Source organism: Hemibagrus wyckioides, linkage group LG21, assembly GCF_019097595.1.
Source record: "Hemibagrus wyckioides isolate EC202008001 linkage group LG21, SWU_Hwy_1.0, whole genome shotgun sequence".
Taxonomy (NCBI): domain Eukaryota; kingdom Metazoa; phylum Chordata; class Actinopteri; order Siluriformes; family Bagridae; genus Hemibagrus; species Hemibagrus wyckioides.
The window spans coordinates 1558841-1576336 of record NC_080730.1 but is presented as its reverse complement, the minus strand read 5'-3'; the positions used below and the strand labels follow the sequence as shown (position 1 = coordinate 1576336).

The window sequence follows — 17496 nt, the reverse complement described above, 5'->3', positions numbered from 1 at the left end:
CTGGATAACACCAGAGAGAGAGAGAGAGAGAGAGAGAGAGAGAGAGAAAACGAGAGAGAGGGAGAGAGAGAGAGAGAGAGAGAGAGAGAGAGAGAAGACGAGAGAGAGGGAGAAAGAAAGATAGAGAGAGGGAGGGAGAGAAAGAGAGATAGAGAGAAAGAGAGACAAAGGGGGGAGAAAGAGAGAGAGGGGGGGATTATGGAAGTGATCAGGAAGGCACATTGTACTCATTAACTAAGTCCAGAGGAAAATAGAAGCTGATGATAAATGTTTAATAGATATTAAAGTGTGTGTGTGTGTGTGTGTGTGTGTAACTGGAGGTAGTCCTTCACAGTCATAATGACTCCTAGAGGTGGAGAAATCATGAGCGCCCCTTTGTGTTGCCAGGTGAGCACAAAAATCACCTCAGTAACCAACAAAAGCCCAAATCATAAAAATAAATAATAAATTTAATTTTCATGACCAAATATTCCGCACTAATCACAAAAAACTTTAAACACTACGCTTCAGTGGACCAGTATTAATCCCATGCATATAAATAAAGAAAGCCCATGAGGTCATCTTTCTGGGTTACAAAACACAAACAGAATAAATCGAACACAAAAAACTCGAAATCCAGAGCGGGAAACAAACGAACCTCCAGCCAAAAGGCAGGAAATCAGCGAGCTGCAGCATCACATGATCCTCCATCCTCGTTAATGAGCTAATTAACATCAGCTGATAAACTAATTCACCAATCAAAACAGATATACACAGCTTCACCCTTTATCCAAAATCCAACCCTGTCTGTCAAATCTGAGGCATATTCATGAGATCATTCGCATTTAAAAATGTGAAGAGAAAGAAAAATGACACTGTAAACATCTGTAAACATCTGTAAACATCACGAAGGAAGCGGTGACAGGGAAGGACACTTTTATCAGATGATTGGTGATTTTGCTTGCCTTCGCTCCGCCTCCCAGGCTCCGCCCCTTACCAAAATTTGAATTGTAGCTTAAAGCAGGAAGTGATGTAAATGTAAACATACAAATATTCTACATGTTGCTGATCAAATGTAATAACAGTTAAAAAAGAACATAAGAACATTTTGTGTATTGTTTTCATTAGTGTTGTAGCTTCAGTGCAAACTTCAGACATTAAACACGTATAGAGTAATATCTCTCAGATCCGCGTCTCACAATTCGCTACTTCACTGATCTGCAAAATTTTCATTGGAACCTAACTAAATCTACGGATTTTTGGCAGAAGTGTTAACGGCTAATTTCATGGCCATTTATACATTTTCATGCTTTAAAATCAACAAAATATCAATGTAAATAAAATATAAATGTTATTTTAATGATATCGAACGTCACCGATGTCACGTACGTACAGTACAGCCATTACCACACGCTATTGGCTGTAAGGGTTGGAAGTAGCTAATAGTAACAGAGCATAACAGTTTAACCTAGCTGCTGATTGGCTGGTAGCTATGATGTTTTGTATGCATGATGTCGCAGTTCATCTCCCCGCCCCTTGTACTCGGTTCAACACACGTGTATATTCCGTGAATCAGTGATCTCCTTGGTGTTTATTCAGGCGATACTGTACTCTATTTTTACGTCAAATATTTATTTCTTTTTTAAGGGTAATGTATTAGGCTAACTTTTAAATGAAATTAAGTGTTTTGGGAGCATGATTAGGGTCATATTTAGGGATTAAACTCTAAAAATAATATTTACAGTACAGTATTAGCATTTTTAGTGACTCCACCAAAATCCACGAAACCTCGTCATTCGCCATGGGTCCTGGAACGTAACCTCGCGGATGTGTGAGGTATTACTGTATATCTGATTCTTCTGGAAAATTTGGATTCTGGAAAATTCTGGAAACAGCTGAGGTTCTTCTCATGTCGAGACTAAAGAGTGAATAAATAAATAAATAATATTTTTATTACCTTGGTTTCACCTTTCTCAAACATCTGCTTAAGGCTGTTGAGAGCAACGCTCGGTTTCTCCACTTCCTTCTTCTGCTCTTCGTCCACCACCACCTCCTGCTTCAGCTCCTTCTTCAGCACAGGTTTCAGCTCCAGTTTCGGCTCCTCCTTCACCTCCTCCTTCAGCGCTGGTTTCAGCTCCAGCTTCAGCTCCTGCTTCACCTCCTCCTTCAGCGCTGGTTTCAGCTCCAGCTTCAGCTCCTGCTTCACCTCCTCCTTCACCTCCTGCTTCACCTCCTTCTTCAGCACTGGTTTCATCTCTAGCTTCACCTCCTGCTTCAGCTCTTGTTTCATCTCCTTCTTTGTCTCCAGGTTCACCTCCTGCTTCAGCTCAGGTTTCAGCTCCTGCTTCAGCTCTGGCTTTAGCTCCACCTTCACCTCCTGCTTCAGCTCTTGTTTCATCTCCTTCTTTGTCTCCAGGTTCACCTCCTGCTTCAGCTCAGGTTTCAGCTCCTGCTTCAGCTCTGGCTTTAGCTCCACCTTCACCTCCTGCTTCAGCTCTTGTTTCATCTCCTTCTTTGTCTCCAGGTTCACCTCCTGCTTCAGCTCAGGTTTCAGCTCCTGCTTCAGCTCTGGCTTTAGCTCCACCTTCACCTCCTGCTTCAGCTCTGGCTTTAGCTCCTGCTTCATCTCCTGCTTTGTCTCCATCACTTCCTCCGCCTCAGCTTTCTTCTGTTCCTGAACCCTCACAGGTCTGAAGCTGTGGGTGCGAGCGGGAGCTCGAGGTTCAGCCGGAGGGCCAGGTGCGGTCGGTGCGTTCTGCCGCTTTTCTTCCCAGCGCTTCTTCAACACACTCAGGTTCCCTGAGCGGACTGCAGAAGGCAGGCTCTCCACTGGCTGGACATAAAGAAAATAAACACAGAAATAAAATGAACAACTGTTACAGGAAGAAAGACAGGAAGTGTGATTACGGTTTAAAAAAATCATTAAAAGTAATTTAAAATAAAAACAGCATTTCTTCACTGTGTTATTTAACAGCAGCCCAAAATCTGTCCAGATGCTATATTTCAAAGATACTCTGTTACCATGGCAACCACAACCTCTCGCCGACTAATGTAGCGCACAACGAAAGGTTTCCAGGTATCTACATCATCATCCTGTAATCATTTGCATATAGGATCTGATTGGTTTGTGCTGTTGAGTGGCGTGTGACATCACTAATCAAGCTGCAGCCACGCCCACACAGGAGTCATGTGAATATGAATTATCCAATGATCATTAAAAAAACATATTTTAAAGCAAAAGCACAAAAAAAAGAAAGACAAACTGTGACATCACACCATTCAAACAGACTGAGTGTAAAAAGAAGAACAAATCAAAATGGAAGAAAGGAAAGGACGCATATAAAATATAGCAAAATGTTAAAGCTCAAAAGAAAAGACGGAGAATGTTGTGTGTAAAAAAAAGTGAGGTAAAGAAATTCATCTATGAGACAAAAATAAAATAAATAAATAATAAAAAAAGAGTTTGTTTGAATTTGTGATTTTTCTCATCATCCAAATGAAACTGTCTGTGAATAAACCCCCCCAAAAAAACATGGATGAATAAATCAGACCAATCTCACACACACACACACACACACACACACGTCTTACTGACATCTCTACACTTTTCTTTGTTTGAGTGTAATTCACTCAGCGACTCGTCCACACGCTGCACACAGAAATCATTTGGAGGAGAGAAACAGGAAGTGACCACAAGCAGAACTTTCCATTTAACCCGAAAAAGAAAAACTGATCTGCTTCCACTGCCGGGTTTCTCACATCAGATACAAAGATCCGAGCAAAAAGCATTTGGAGCTAAAGACCTGGACAGATGAAGTGTTTCCTCTCCGCTCTTTATCTCCACTTTATCCCTCGTTCTCTGCGGTGATTAAAGGTTCCCCAGATGTAGAGCAGGCAGGAAAAACTCGACGTGTATGAAGAAAGGAGGGAGGGAAAGAGAGGGCAGGGGAACGGGATGGAGAGAAAAAGAGCTGAAAGAGAGAGAGAGAGAGAGAGAGAGAGAGAGAGAGGAGGGGAGATAGAGACAATAGAGTGAAGCAGAGAAAGAGAGAATAAAGGAGATGGAGGAAGGGAACTAGTGAGGGAAGTTCAGTGGAAGCTCAAAAGCAGGAAATGAATTGTTTGTGGAGTAAATTAACCCTTTCCTCTCTGAACAGTGCGGTCCTGCATCTAAACAGCAGTTCATTAATACAAGTAAATAAATAAATATTTACAGAAATGTTGGGTGACACTCACTAATGTTTTACAGTTTTCTTCCTGATATATTAAATCACTGAGACACGATAAAGTGATGTCATTAATGTGTGACATCAGAGTGTGAGAGATTTCAGGACGGTTAAACATAGAAATGAAAGTTGACCTGCTGTCCTGAAATCATGAATAAACTCAAACTGGAGATTTGTTTAGTTTGACCTCACACCTGGTCAGGACAGGGATTAGCTTCAGTTTATAATCTGGTGTTTTTAATCCAAAACTTCAGTCTCCTGTCTGACTTCAGAGTAACGTCTGATCTGAGTAAAACCTGCTGTGACACCAGAACCTCAGAGTGACATCATCATCATCATCATCACACCAGTGCAGTGTGAGGTCACGCAAATAAACCCCTGGTACATTCCTCAGAGGATCTGATGCTATAACGCTGTAATAACATGGTCTCAGTGATATCTGACATCGGTCCAGAACCTCAGGAAACCGTCCCAGATGAACCCTGATGTTCACATTAACACACTGACCCTGAACCCCTCCAGCTGTGACCTTCATTAACCTTCACACTACAGGAAGCAGAACATCTGACACCGAATACAGGAAGTTCATCTGGAACCGGGCGTGTAGCGTAGCGCTGCGGGGGGGAGGAAGTGCAGAGGAGCAGCAGGGAGAACAAAGTGTTCAAAAAAAAAAACATGAAGTAGGGTTCATTCACATGCAAATGTCCAGTGATGTGTCCATGCCTTCGTCCACTCCACATCTTCACTCCTCACGCTAAGCGCTAATAACTCGCTAAAGGCTCACAGAGACTCACTGTTAATACTTATCCCTTATTATTAATACTAATTATTACATTACAATTATTTATTGATTTATTTATTTATGTGAATATGCAGATGTCTGTGTTTCAGAATCCTGCTTTCTAAATAATCTTTTTTAATTTTTATTAATTTATATTCTGTGATGTCACAACACCATCAGAATAAAATATTCATACACCAACATGACCTTATTATTATTATTATTATTATTATTATTATTATTATTATTATTATTATTAACACCAGCAGCTTACCGTTTTTTTCTTGTCTGCATTTGCTTCCTCTGCAGCTTTCTGATATCTAAAAGAACAAACAAACAAATAAATATTTTATAATCAGAAATCAGACATTTATATAATTTTGGCATTTGTTTCCTTCCTAGAAATTTGCTTTTGTGAAAATAAATATACAGTGATATTTATATATTTATATAATTGTGCTTATAAATCATTTACAACGGTATTATAACACACATGAGCAGCGTAACAGGGACACTAAGTACACAAAACACAAAACCAACACAAAACATAAAACATATGTTGAACATTTCTGCTCCTGTTTCCATCTGCACTTTAAAGATGGACAATAACACTGCTGCTCATCCTCTCAGATCACTCCATGACCACCGGACTGCTGCGGTCTGCACACTGCACATTTCACACATTTTACATAGTTTGTTTTATATTCTATATACATATTATACCTTACCTTATTTTATTTTATTTTATTTATATTTTATTTTACCTACTGTAAAAATTGTATTTTTTATATTTTATTCTTTTCTTTTTTTCTGTCCTTATTCCTTTTTCCTTTTCAGGGGTCAAACAGTCGTGTAATCATTTCACTGCACATCATACTGTGTACCATTATATATGTGACAAATAAAAATTGAATTTTTTTAATTTAAGGCACTAAATTATGGTTTAAATATTCTTTTTTGTTCTTTATTCTCCGTATTTTTATTGCTTTTATTGCGTTTCTGTCTTTAAAACACAACTCTGTAAATTCTAGGGTCACGAAAACAAACTCTTACATTTGACTTGAACAGAAATTTAGGAAATGAAAAGCGTGAAAAATTCGCAGCAGAGATTCCCCAGCGTGAAAGCTGAAGACTGCCCTCTAGCGGACATGTAAAGCATTGCACGTTCTCAACAGGCTGCAGTTCCACATCATGTCCACCAGGTAGCAGCAGACAGCGCCTCCAATCCCTAATCACTGAACAGCTCTGGCGCTGACTCAGAGCTGACTCTGAGTCATAATGTCTTAATATTTATTATAAAATGAAAAATTAATTTTAAATTTTCATTTTTTTTATATAAATCGATGAATTATGGGTGAAAAATGACCTAACATTAATAATATAAAATAATTATTTAATAAATAAAAAATATTTCTATTTACTTCAATTAAAATTATTTCCTAAATATCAGGCTACATGTTTAGAGACTTCTGAATGAATAAACAGATTAAATAAATAAATAATGTAAATTATTGCTGTCATTAATACTGATGTATTCTCATGAACATGACCTAAGAACTTTTCATTTTCCTCTGAGTTCAACATCTTCACTGAACCGCAAACCTTCTCAAATAAAAAAACCCAGAACAAGAAGAACTTGTTACTGTGGACGTCTTCATGATGAGTAACACACCATATCACTGAATCCACCCACTAATCACACCCACACACACACACACACACACACACACACACACTCTCTCTTTTTCACACACACACTTTCTCTTACACACCCAACACACAATATAATAGATGCTTCATGAAGCTAAATTAATGTGAACTGAAGAGTTTATTATAACTTTATTAACATCAACACGCTCTATGAATTAAATAAAACTCTTACACGACACTTTTTAAATAAAATTTTTAAAATCTTTCCAAATATCTATATCTCGATATCTCTATATAGCTACATAATAGACATATAAATAATAAACAACAAGATAAACAGACAAATAAATAAATAAAAAATAAATTTAGTTATTTAATTAATTCTGTAACGTACTCTATTATCTTTTTTGCAGAATATAAATATTTTTTGAAATACAAAAAAAATATTTTTTATTTATAAATGTTTATTGCACTAATTAAGATGTATTTATTATTTATTTATTTATATAAAATTGACTCTTTTTAATTGAGACTTCAGACACTTTTAGGATTTCTCCACCAGGGGGCAGCACACAGCGGCGCATTCACCAGGAAACAGCAGAGCGGCGAGTTTTAGAATGAAATTAACCCTTGAATTTTATTAAATATTAGATATTAAATGTTAAATGTTAAACAAATAAAAATTATATATTATATATTAAATATTGAATATTAAATAATAAATATTAAACATTGGATGTTAAATATTAGATATTAGGTAGTAAATATAAAATATAGAATATTAAATATTCGATATTAGAGATTAGATATTAGATGTTATTATATTTGAGGTTTATTTGAGGATGTAATGATCCGGAACACATTAAAGCTGCAGTAAGTAAATGTTTAAAGCGTGTGTTTGTTGCTCAGTTATGGAGTGAAGGCAGTGGTACTCACTTGGAGAAGCGCTCTGCGATGGCGTTGTGTTTTCCTCGAGTGCTGACCAGCGACAGCTCTTTAGCTGTGACGCGTAACGACTGAGATGACCACTGCTTCCGACTGAACGGCGCCGACTCCATCACCACACCCTGAAACACACACACACACACACACACACACTCCGTCACTCTGTCCGTCTTTCTGGAAACTTCTTTGTGTTTCATAACATTATTCAATTCATAACATTATAAACATCGCTGTGTATCATAAGCATCATTAGCAGCATACGCTTTGTACCAAGCTAGCTCATGCTACGCTGGCTATCATATCATATAACACTATCAAGCCAACATCAGGCTAACGTATATCCTGCGTAAACCAGTAGCCAGGGTTGCTAGCACGCTAGCTGAAACTAGCCGAATGATTATGTTGTGTAAAGCGGAAGTGACTAGCTGCCATTAACGCTTGATAGCATACTTATTTCTCTCAAGCAAGCTAGCTAGAGTGTAGAAACTAGCAACTAGTATTTTAATAAGCTTACAGAAACACACCTGACCGCTAATCATTCAGGTAAAACATTCAAGCTAGTAGATTTGATGCACATTTATGCTAGCAGCCATATTTGCTAACAAGCTAGTTCACATTAACCTAATGATTATATAAAACATTATTATAAAACGTTCAAGCTAGCAGATTTGATGCACATTTTTTTCATTGTGTAAACTAGTATCCATATTCTCTAACAAGCTAGTTCACAATGATTATATAGCATAAACCAGTAGTTTTAACCACTAGCCAGTTTATAAAACTCATTCTAGTTTATATATCGCAGGCTGCTAGTTAACTAGCCTTTGTTTAAAAACAGCAAAATCTCGTTCTGTGAGCGAATTGTCTCAAGCAAGCTGGCTAGAGTGTAGAGACTAGCAACTAGTATTTTAATAAGCTTACAGAAACACACCTGAGCGCTAATCATTCAGTTAAAACATTCAGGCTAGCAAATTTGATGCGCATTTAAACAAGCAGCCATATTTGCTAACAAGCTAGTGAACTAGCTTATCGATTATATAGCATAAACTGGTAGTTTTAACCGCTAGTCAGTTTGCTGCTAGCAAACCAGCAAATGGCTAGCGAGGCGAGTCCCGCGGTCTGGCAGCGCTGGTGTGTGAAGAGTAAATGAGTTTGAAGTGAAAACCCTCAGGAGGACGGGGATCAGAAACAGCGCGCTAGTCGTGCGTGAAGTCATGCAAAGCCACTTTGGAGTGAAGAGTCAAATGAGCAGCAGGTGGAAACGCCGCGGGATCCAAGGAGCAGAGGATCGGCTTACGTAAAAATGCCACTTCCTGCTGGGAGACCAGACAAAAAACCAAACAAAGACCTTTTCTCTCCAAATGAATGCTGCATTGTGATTGGTCAGAATCTGATGATTCACTTCAGAAGAATATTAGCAACCTGTTATTATATCTACAGAAGATTTCAGGAACGTAAACAACAACAAACACAGACGAGTTTACATCTAATCTGCTAAAGGAGTCTCCAGTGTTGGGGGGGGCAGAGAGAGAGAGAGAGAGAGACAGAGAGAGAGAGAGAGAGAGAGAGAGAGAGACAGAGAGAGAGAGAGAGAGAGAGAGAGACAGAGAGAGAGACAGGTGTTAGAGGAAATAAACACTCAGGGGTTTGTTGTAAGTGTGTGTTGGTTATGTTGTGTGTGTGTGTGTAGGTGATGTTGGGAAGCTGAGAGAGTGTGTGTAAGTGTGTGTTGGTGATGGTGTGTGTGTGTGTGTGTAAGTGTGTGTAGGTGATGTTAGTGTGTGTGTGTGTCTGTGTGTAAGCATGTGTAGGTGATGTTAGTGTGTGTGTATATAAGTGTGTGTAGGTGATGGGAAGCTGAAACAGTGTCTGTAAGTGTGTGTAGGTGATGTTGGTGTGTGTGTGTAAGCGTGTGTAGGTGATGTTAGTGTGTGTGTGTCTGTGTGTGTCTGTGTGTAAGCGTGTGTAGGTGATGTTGGTGTGTGTGTATATAAGTGTGTGTAGGTGATGGGAAGCTGAAACAGTGTCTGTAAGTGTGTGTAGGTGATGGTGTGTGTGTGTGTAAGTGTGTGTAGGTGATGTTAGTGTGTGTGTGTGTCTGTGTGTGTGTGTGTGTAAGCGTGTGTAGGTGATGGTGTGTGTGTGTGTAAGTGTGTGTAGGTGATGGGAAGCTGAAACAGTGTCTGTAAGTGTGTGTAGGTGATGGTGTGTGTGTGTGTAAGTGTGTGTAGGTGATGGGAAGCTGAAACAGTGTCTGTAAGTGTGTGTAGGTGATGGTGTGTGTGTGTAAGTGTGTGTAGGTGATGTTGGTGTGTGTGTGTGTGTGTGTGTGTAGGTGATGTTGGGAAGCTGAGAAAGAGTGTGTGACAGATGGACTCCAGTCAGTAATTAAACACCGAGAAGTCTCCTGATTAGTAAATGGAGCTGATACATAAGCAGCACACACACACACACACACACACACAGAAAGAGAGAGAGAGACAGAGAGAGCGAGAGAGACTCTGTTAGAGGAATTAAACACTCAGGGGTTTGTTGTAAGTGGTCTTTTATCTCAGAGTTAATTAAAGGGTATCAAAAATGGGCGTGTCTATAAAATCACAGAGCTCTGACTCTGACTTCCACAACATGTGGATTAGAGTGTCGTCTCTTCCGAATCCCTGTCTGGACGATCAGACAGTTTATGAGAGTCGTTTCAAAGAGCCGTGAAATCCTCGACAGCTGAAACGCGTCACACTTGTAGCACGCGACGGCGTCCACTTTCACTCGCTAGCAAAAACGAATGAAACGCTTTCTTCTGAATATTCAAGTTACTCAACTGACATTAAGTTGATAATGATATAAATTTCTCTCATCATCACAACATACGACATAGTCATCACTGATAATGCTAACTTGCTAAATGAGAAAAATCGAAAGAAAACTACGACTCATTCATTTATTGTGCTTTATTGAATTAGCATATTATTAACATCTAATTTGCATATTAGATCTTTTCTCTAATTTTAGCTCCTAATTCCAGTTCAGATTGCTGTCCAATCAGAGTTAGCGGCTAGAAATAATTTTGTTTCTGCTCGCTGTAAAGACAAACCTCTTAATGATATTTATCCGCGTTAGTCACAGTGACATGCGTCATGTGGATTTATAAGGAAAGGGTTCGGATTAAAAGCCTGACTCACCTTCAAGAGCTATTTTTATTTCAGCATCTATCAAACCCTGCCTTCGTTTTGTCCGATTTCTCAACAGAGTCTCGGGTTTCCTCACCACTGCTTGTTGAAACAGACCTGAGATAGAAAATAAAACTCAACTCATGAGAAAACTGTGCAAATTCAAGCAAACAAGGGCCATGAAGATTTGAATTCTGCTCAGATCGAGTCCTACGAAACAGGAGAGCTAAACTCCGCCCTCATCCGCATCAATCTCTCTATTTCTTCATCGAAAAATTAAACAGAACTGTTCAGAACATCAAGATTTTCCTCAGATCTGCTGATAAATTGCTAAGAAATGTCACTGAATGGTTTAAAATACAGTTTTCAGATTTAGCATAAATTGCTAGCTCTACATTTATGCATTCAGCTTGCCTGGAGCAACTCTTCTTATAACCCCGCCCCTAATTATAGACTTAAACTTTGCATTTTTTCGGGTGGAAATGAATCTGAATTGTGCAGAATATCCACATTTCCCTCAGATCTGATGGGAATTTACTTAGAAACGCCTCCATATGACTAAAAAATACAGTTATTAGACTTAGCATGGATCACTAACTCTAAACTCTAAACTTTGACAGACACAAATTGTGATCTAACCCCACCCCTAATCCTTCTAATACTTCAACCTTCTTGTTCTCTTCTTTTATAAGCAGGAATTTGTTGCTAAACTGCAGTTTTATAACCATTATAACCTTTTTTATGTGACAGATTAAACCTTTGCAGCAGTTTCGGATCATTAAAGCGGGTTTTTGGGGCAGCACACTGATGATAATGAAGGAGGGATAATGAAGTCCACAGTATATAAATCTAGTGCTGTTGTTGTTGTTGGTTGCCAGGCAACAGACGGCTGGTACGCCATGTGTTTGCTCAAGTTGTTGGCTTGCGTTTAGACAATTAGCAAGCTGAAATGACGAAGAAAGGAATCCTGACGCTATCATGAGTGCTTACATCACCACGGACACACCCTGCTGGACGCCTGACACACGGGACTTTGATCAGGGAGTGCGTGCTATAGCGTGTGTTACATCAGTGTCTGACAGATGACACAGCGTTTTGGTGTACGTGTAAGAACATGTCTCGGGTATGTTCGATCCTGACCTTGCAGGTTTCCTGTGTGATATGGAAGATATGGAAGTTTAAGTGTGTGTTGGTGATGTTGGTGTGTGTTGGTGTGTGTTAGTGATGTCGGGAAGCTGAGGCAGTGTGTGTTGATGGTGTGTGTAAGTGTGCACTGGTGATGTTAGTGTGTGTAAGTGTGTGTTGATGTTGGTGTGTGCTAGTGTGTTTCAGTGTGTGTAAGTGTGTGTTGATGTTGGTGTGTGCTAGTGTGTTTCAGTGTGTGTAAGTGTGTGTTGATGTTGGTGTGTGCTAGTGTGTTTCAGTGTGTGTAAGTGTGTGTTGATGTTGGTGTGTGCTAGTGTGTTTCAGTGTGTGTAAGTGTGTGTTGATGTTGGTGTGTGCTAGTGTGTTTCAGTGTGTGTAAGTGTGTGTTGATGTTGGTGTGTGCTAGTGTGTTTCAGTGTGTGTAAGTGTGTGTTGATGGTGTGTGCTAGTGTGTTTCAGTGTGTGTTGATGTTGGTGTGTGCTAGTGTGTTTCAGTGTGTGTAAGTGTGTGTTGATGTTGGTGTGTGCTAGTGTGTTTCAGTGTGTGTAAGTGTGTGTTGATGGTGTGTGCTAGTGTGTTTCAGTGTGTGTAAGTGTGTGTTGATGGTGTGTGCTAGTGTGTTTCAGTGTGTTTCAGTGTGTGTTGATGGTGTGTGCTAGTGTGTTTCAGTGTGTGTAAGTGTGTGTTGATGTTGGTGTGTGCTAGTGTGTTTCAGTGTGTGTAAGTGTGTGTTGATGTTGGTGTGTGCTAGTGTGTTTCAGTGTGTGTAAGTGTGTGTTGATGTTGGTGTGTGCTAGTGTGTTTCAGTGTGTGTAAGTGTGTGTTGATGGTGTGTGCTAGTGTGTTTCAGTGTGTGTAAGTGTGTGTTGATGTTGGTGTGTGCTAGTGTGTTTCAGTGTGTGTAAGTGTGTGTTGATGGTGTGTGCTAGTGTGTTTCAGTGTGTGTAAGTGTGTGTTGATGGTGTGTGCTAGTGTGTTTCAGTGTGTGTAAGTGTGTGTTGATGGTGTGTGCTAGTGTGTTTCAGTGTGTGTAAGTGTGTGTTGATGGTGTGTGCTAGTGTGTTTCAGTGTGTGTTGATGTTGGTGTGTGCTAGTGTGTTTCAGTGTGTGTAAGTGTGTGTTGATGTTGGTGTGTGCTAGTGTGTTTCAGTGTGTGTAAGTGTGTGTTGATGTTGGTGTGTGCTAGTGTGTTTCAGTGTGTGTAAGTGTGTGTTGATGGTGTGTGCTAGTGTGTTTCAGTGTGTGTAAGTGTGTGTTGATGTTGGTGTGTGCTAGTGTGTTTCAGTGTGTGTAAGTGTGTGTTGATGGTGTGTGCTAGTGTGTTTCAGTGTGTGTAAGTGTGTGTTGATGGTGTGTGCTAGTGTGTTTCAGTGTGTGTAAGTGTGTGTTGATGGTGTGTGCTAGTGTGTTTCAGTGTGTGTAAGTGTGTGTTGATGTTGGTATGTGCTAGTGTGTTTCAGTGTGTGTTGGTGTGTGCTAGTGTGTGTTAATGTTGATGTGTGTTGGTGTGTGCTAGTGTTTGTTGGTGTTTGTTGGTGTGTGTAAGTGTGTGTTGAAGATGTTGAGAAGCCGAGACAGTGTGTTGGTCAGTGACTGCTTGATGAACCTAAAGTTCACTAAAGTTCATGAATTTGGACACACTGAGGAATGTGATTCTAGGCTAACAGTAACAAGTTTGTGCTATTAATTAATTAATTAATCAATCAATCAAGGCTTTAAATCCCACACAGGACATTGTAGGATCCTGATCTAGAGACATGGTTCATCTCAAGAAGGTTAAAATGCTGAATGTGTTGAAAGTGTCTCTGTGAGGGGAGCAGATGAGCGCTAGGTCAGATTATCCTTCACACCGTCAGCATGTTTCCTTCACAGCAGCTGTAGATGAAAATCTCAGAAGATTTGAGTCCTGCAGCCTCAGAGCAGGTGATGTTTAGAACCTGAATGGAGCTCAGATCAGTGAGAGTGTACCAAATACGAGGAACTTTCCCACATAAACAGGTTCCGGTCTCAGGTTTCGTGCTCTGAATGAAACACACTCGCTCTCTAGCACTGATGACAGAATGAAATGAGAGACATGGACAAACTGCAGCTCGCCTCTCAGCCATGTTTCTCTGTTTAGAACAAAAATTCGTAATCCATGATAATCTAATCTGGAGCAATGCTCATCAGAGACACGTTTGTGCTCCTTCATTATGTTTGAAAGGAAGTGCGAAGCTTCTTGGCTTTGCAGAAGTGGAAATAGTTTCCAGTCTGCTGCACCCACTTGGTTTCTATTTCTCTGTCCAAGAAAAGCAGAAAGGGTGTCAGTGAACACCGGACACAACACACAGACAGGACTTACACTCTTTCATCATCGGAGTGATTATTACTTCTCTTCTGACTCTGAAATTACACACAACGTTTAAAGCTCACGCCACAATCTTCTTCTGATTTCATCGTTTTGGATAAAATATGCCTCTTGACTGATAAAATACTTTTCTTATTTTGACCTAAATACCTTTCAGACAGTTTGGGAATTTATTCAGAAATGTGGAAACTGAGCTGAGTTATGCTTTACCGAAAATTCAGGAATGCTGCAGGCAGAAGAGTTACTTTAAAGAGAAAGTACAGACTAAAAAGCCTGTGATGCTCTTGTCTCGGCTTCGGACAGGAGTTCTGAAGCTAACGAGGCTAACATGAATGGAAACCTAGCTACTTTATAGCCACCAGTTTAGCTTCATGAAATAAATCTGCCATAGTGTCCACACTAGCATCAGACTCAGATACAGGGGTGTGGCCTGAGGAGTGAAGGCGGAGCTTGTGTGTGATTTTGATTATTATTTTAGTTTCATGAAATAAATTTGGAGCCAAATGATTTCCTTTTTTTCAGTTCAGTCTCTTCTCAGGTAAAGTTTTGGTGAAGAACCTCGTGACAGAACGTTCCCCAATCGGAGGTGGAACATGAGAACCATTAAAGAATCATCAGAGGATTTCTAAAAGACTTGACTGGATCTGTTTTGAGTAAACAAACTTAAACAAATGAGACACAGAGCCGATTTGCCTGAAAAATAAGTGCCTTTCTCCCAAAATAGCTAACAATCAGAGCGACGTGATTCGAGGCTGCTGCACAGCGATCGTGTGATTCATGTCTTAACGCTTTGATATTAAAAGAATTTTAAAAGAAGGGAGTGAGAGGCCACACCCATATTTCTGAGACTGACAGGTGCAGAAGCCACGTATCCACCAACAGGAATATAGAAGCCACGCCTCTTTCACCAGGACATCAGCAGACTGCTATACTGAAACTGAGAGAGAACATAAAGCCACGCCTCCTTTATTGAAACTGACAGACCCTAAAGCCACCCCTCCTTCACTGGAACTGACAGACCCTAAAGGCCCGCCTCCTTTATTGAAACTGATAGACCCTAAAACCACACATCCTTTATTGAAACTGAGAGAGAATATAAAGCCACGCCTACTTTGCTGAAACTGACAGACCCTAAAGCCATGCGTCCTTTACTGAAACTGAGATATAATCTAAAGCCACGCCTTCTTTACTGAAACTGAGATATAATCTAAAGCCACACCTCCTTTGCTGAAACTGAAAGACCATAAACCCACACCTCCTTCACTGGCACAATTACATCACATGAACAACAGGCCACACCCACTTTGACACAGAGGCCACACCCCCTTCACTTTTACAAAAGCCTGGATCTGTAGAAACTAAACCTACAGAATCAAGTCATTTATTCTGATTATATCAGTGTTTATTATTTATCGTGGTTTTACAGCCACTGGAATTTGTTACTCCACCTAAATATTTTTCCTCAGAAGAAATCTGTTGAACTTTAATCACTTGTGCAGTTTAAAGTTCAAAGTTAACAGACTGTAAAACTTTTCTGTTGCTGTGTCTGATGTTTTTTTGGCTTGCTGGACCTCTCACAGTGCAGAATAAACAAATAAACGAATAAATTCTTCACCTGGACTTTGTTCGGCTCTGTCCCACAAACCACAGGCGCAAAATGTGAGGCTAAATATGGAAAGCTGAACGTCAGAAACTTGTCAGTGTGAGCGGCGATTATACGCCTGAGTCACCTCTTTATTACACGTTCATAACCAGAGCATGACTGAGGACTTTTATTTAACATATTATAAAGTAGGATTTTTTTTTTTTAATAGTTTAGATTCATGCAACTTTCTCCTGAAGTAATCATGAATTGTGAATAATCACAAGTCAACACAAAGCAACTCAGTGACCACAAATACACCAACAATTACACCAACAAGACAGGAGTCAGAGCTGGAGGTAGCAGAGCTGAAGATGTTGAGGTTCTCTTTGGGAGTGACACGGTTGGACAGGATTAGGAACGAGTACATCAGATGGACAGCTCATGTTGGACGTTTGGGGGACAGAGTTAGGGAGGACAGATTAAGATGGTTTGGACATGTCCAGAGGAGGGAGAGTGAGTATATTGGTAGGAGAATGTTGGACATGGAGCTGCCAGGCAGGAGGAAAAGAGGAAGGACAAAGAGGAGGTATATGGATGGAATAAATGAGGATATGAAGCTAGTGGGGCAAGTGTTGAGGATGGAGAAGATAGGGATAGGTGGAGAGAGACGATTCACTGTGGAGACCCCTGAAGGGAAAAGACGAAAGAAGAAGAAGAAAAAGAAATACACAAACAAATATACCACCTGAAAAATTCTGACTGAACTGAACTGAATTATTGTGCTCATAAATCTGAATAAAGCATAATACATTTATTCTGTCCTTTCTTTCTTTCTTTCTTTCTTTCTTTTGATACTCATGTGTTTAATATTTATCCACACTGAAGTTAAATTTATTGCCTACTTAAAGGAGAAAGAAAGAGAGAGAGAGCAAAAAATCAGATCACTGAATGTTCACATGAGTTAATAATTAACACGAGGGAGAAGAAAAGAGAGACGTACAGATTTAAAAAATAATAAAAATCTATCTGCCTGTCTATCTATCTATCTATCTATCTATCTATCTATCTATCTATCTATCTATCTATCTATCTATCTATCTATCTATCTATCTGTCTACCTGTTTTAAGAATCATTAAGCAATCTTGAATTTTCTTTTTTAAAAAATCTTAAAAGCAAATTTAAAAACATGAGAAATGATATAATTATATCAGATTTATATTTTGGTTTAAATGATAATGAAATGTTGCAGTAAAGTGTCAGTAGAGTGTCAGAGTGTAAGAGGCAGGTTATTTTAGCGAGTGTTAGTCTGTACATCATTAGAGTACAGTAAGGTGAGTAACATCACGTCAAGGTGAGTCCACTCAGAGGACTTTGTGTGGACGATGCAGATGTTTTCATCTTGAATGTGTTTGTGTTGTTGTGAAACAGTGTGTGAACTTCAGGACAGAGTGTGTTTACTGTAATGACCGAATCACACCTCCTTTAATTAACTCATTTACCAAAGAATCCCAGTTACAGATCATTGACATTAATGACTCAAACACGCAGCTCAGCTTTCATTTCATCACAAACACACACATACACACTCACACACATACACACTCACATACACACTCACACACACACATACACACTCACACACATACATACACACACATACACACTCACACA

General features: G+C 39.6%; 1 protein-coding gene across 4 annotated transcripts in view; it reads right to left on the bottom strand.

Moving 5' to 3' along the window:
• lima1b (LIM domain and actin binding 1b) overlaps positions 1–17496 on the bottom strand; it is a 36848-nt gene that overhangs the window by 16817 nt on the left and 2535 nt on the right. For 2 of the 4 annotated variants that reach the window (XM_058373157.1, XM_058373159.1), the window contains exons 2-4: positions 7573–7703; positions 5261–5306; positions 1937–2812 (exon numbers count right to left, since the gene is read on the bottom strand). In XM_058373157.1, coding sequence (XP_058229140.1) covers positions 1937–2812; positions 5261–5306; positions 7573–7694 — 1044 coding nt within the window. In that variant the 5' untranslated portion in view covers positions 7695–7703. Of the gene's footprint in view, positions 1–1936; positions 2813–3782; positions 4024–5260; positions 5307–7572; positions 7704–10757; positions 10863–17496 lie in introns of those variants that run through there. The other 2 variants (XM_058373158.1, XM_058373160.1) reach the window with 2 other exon arrangements.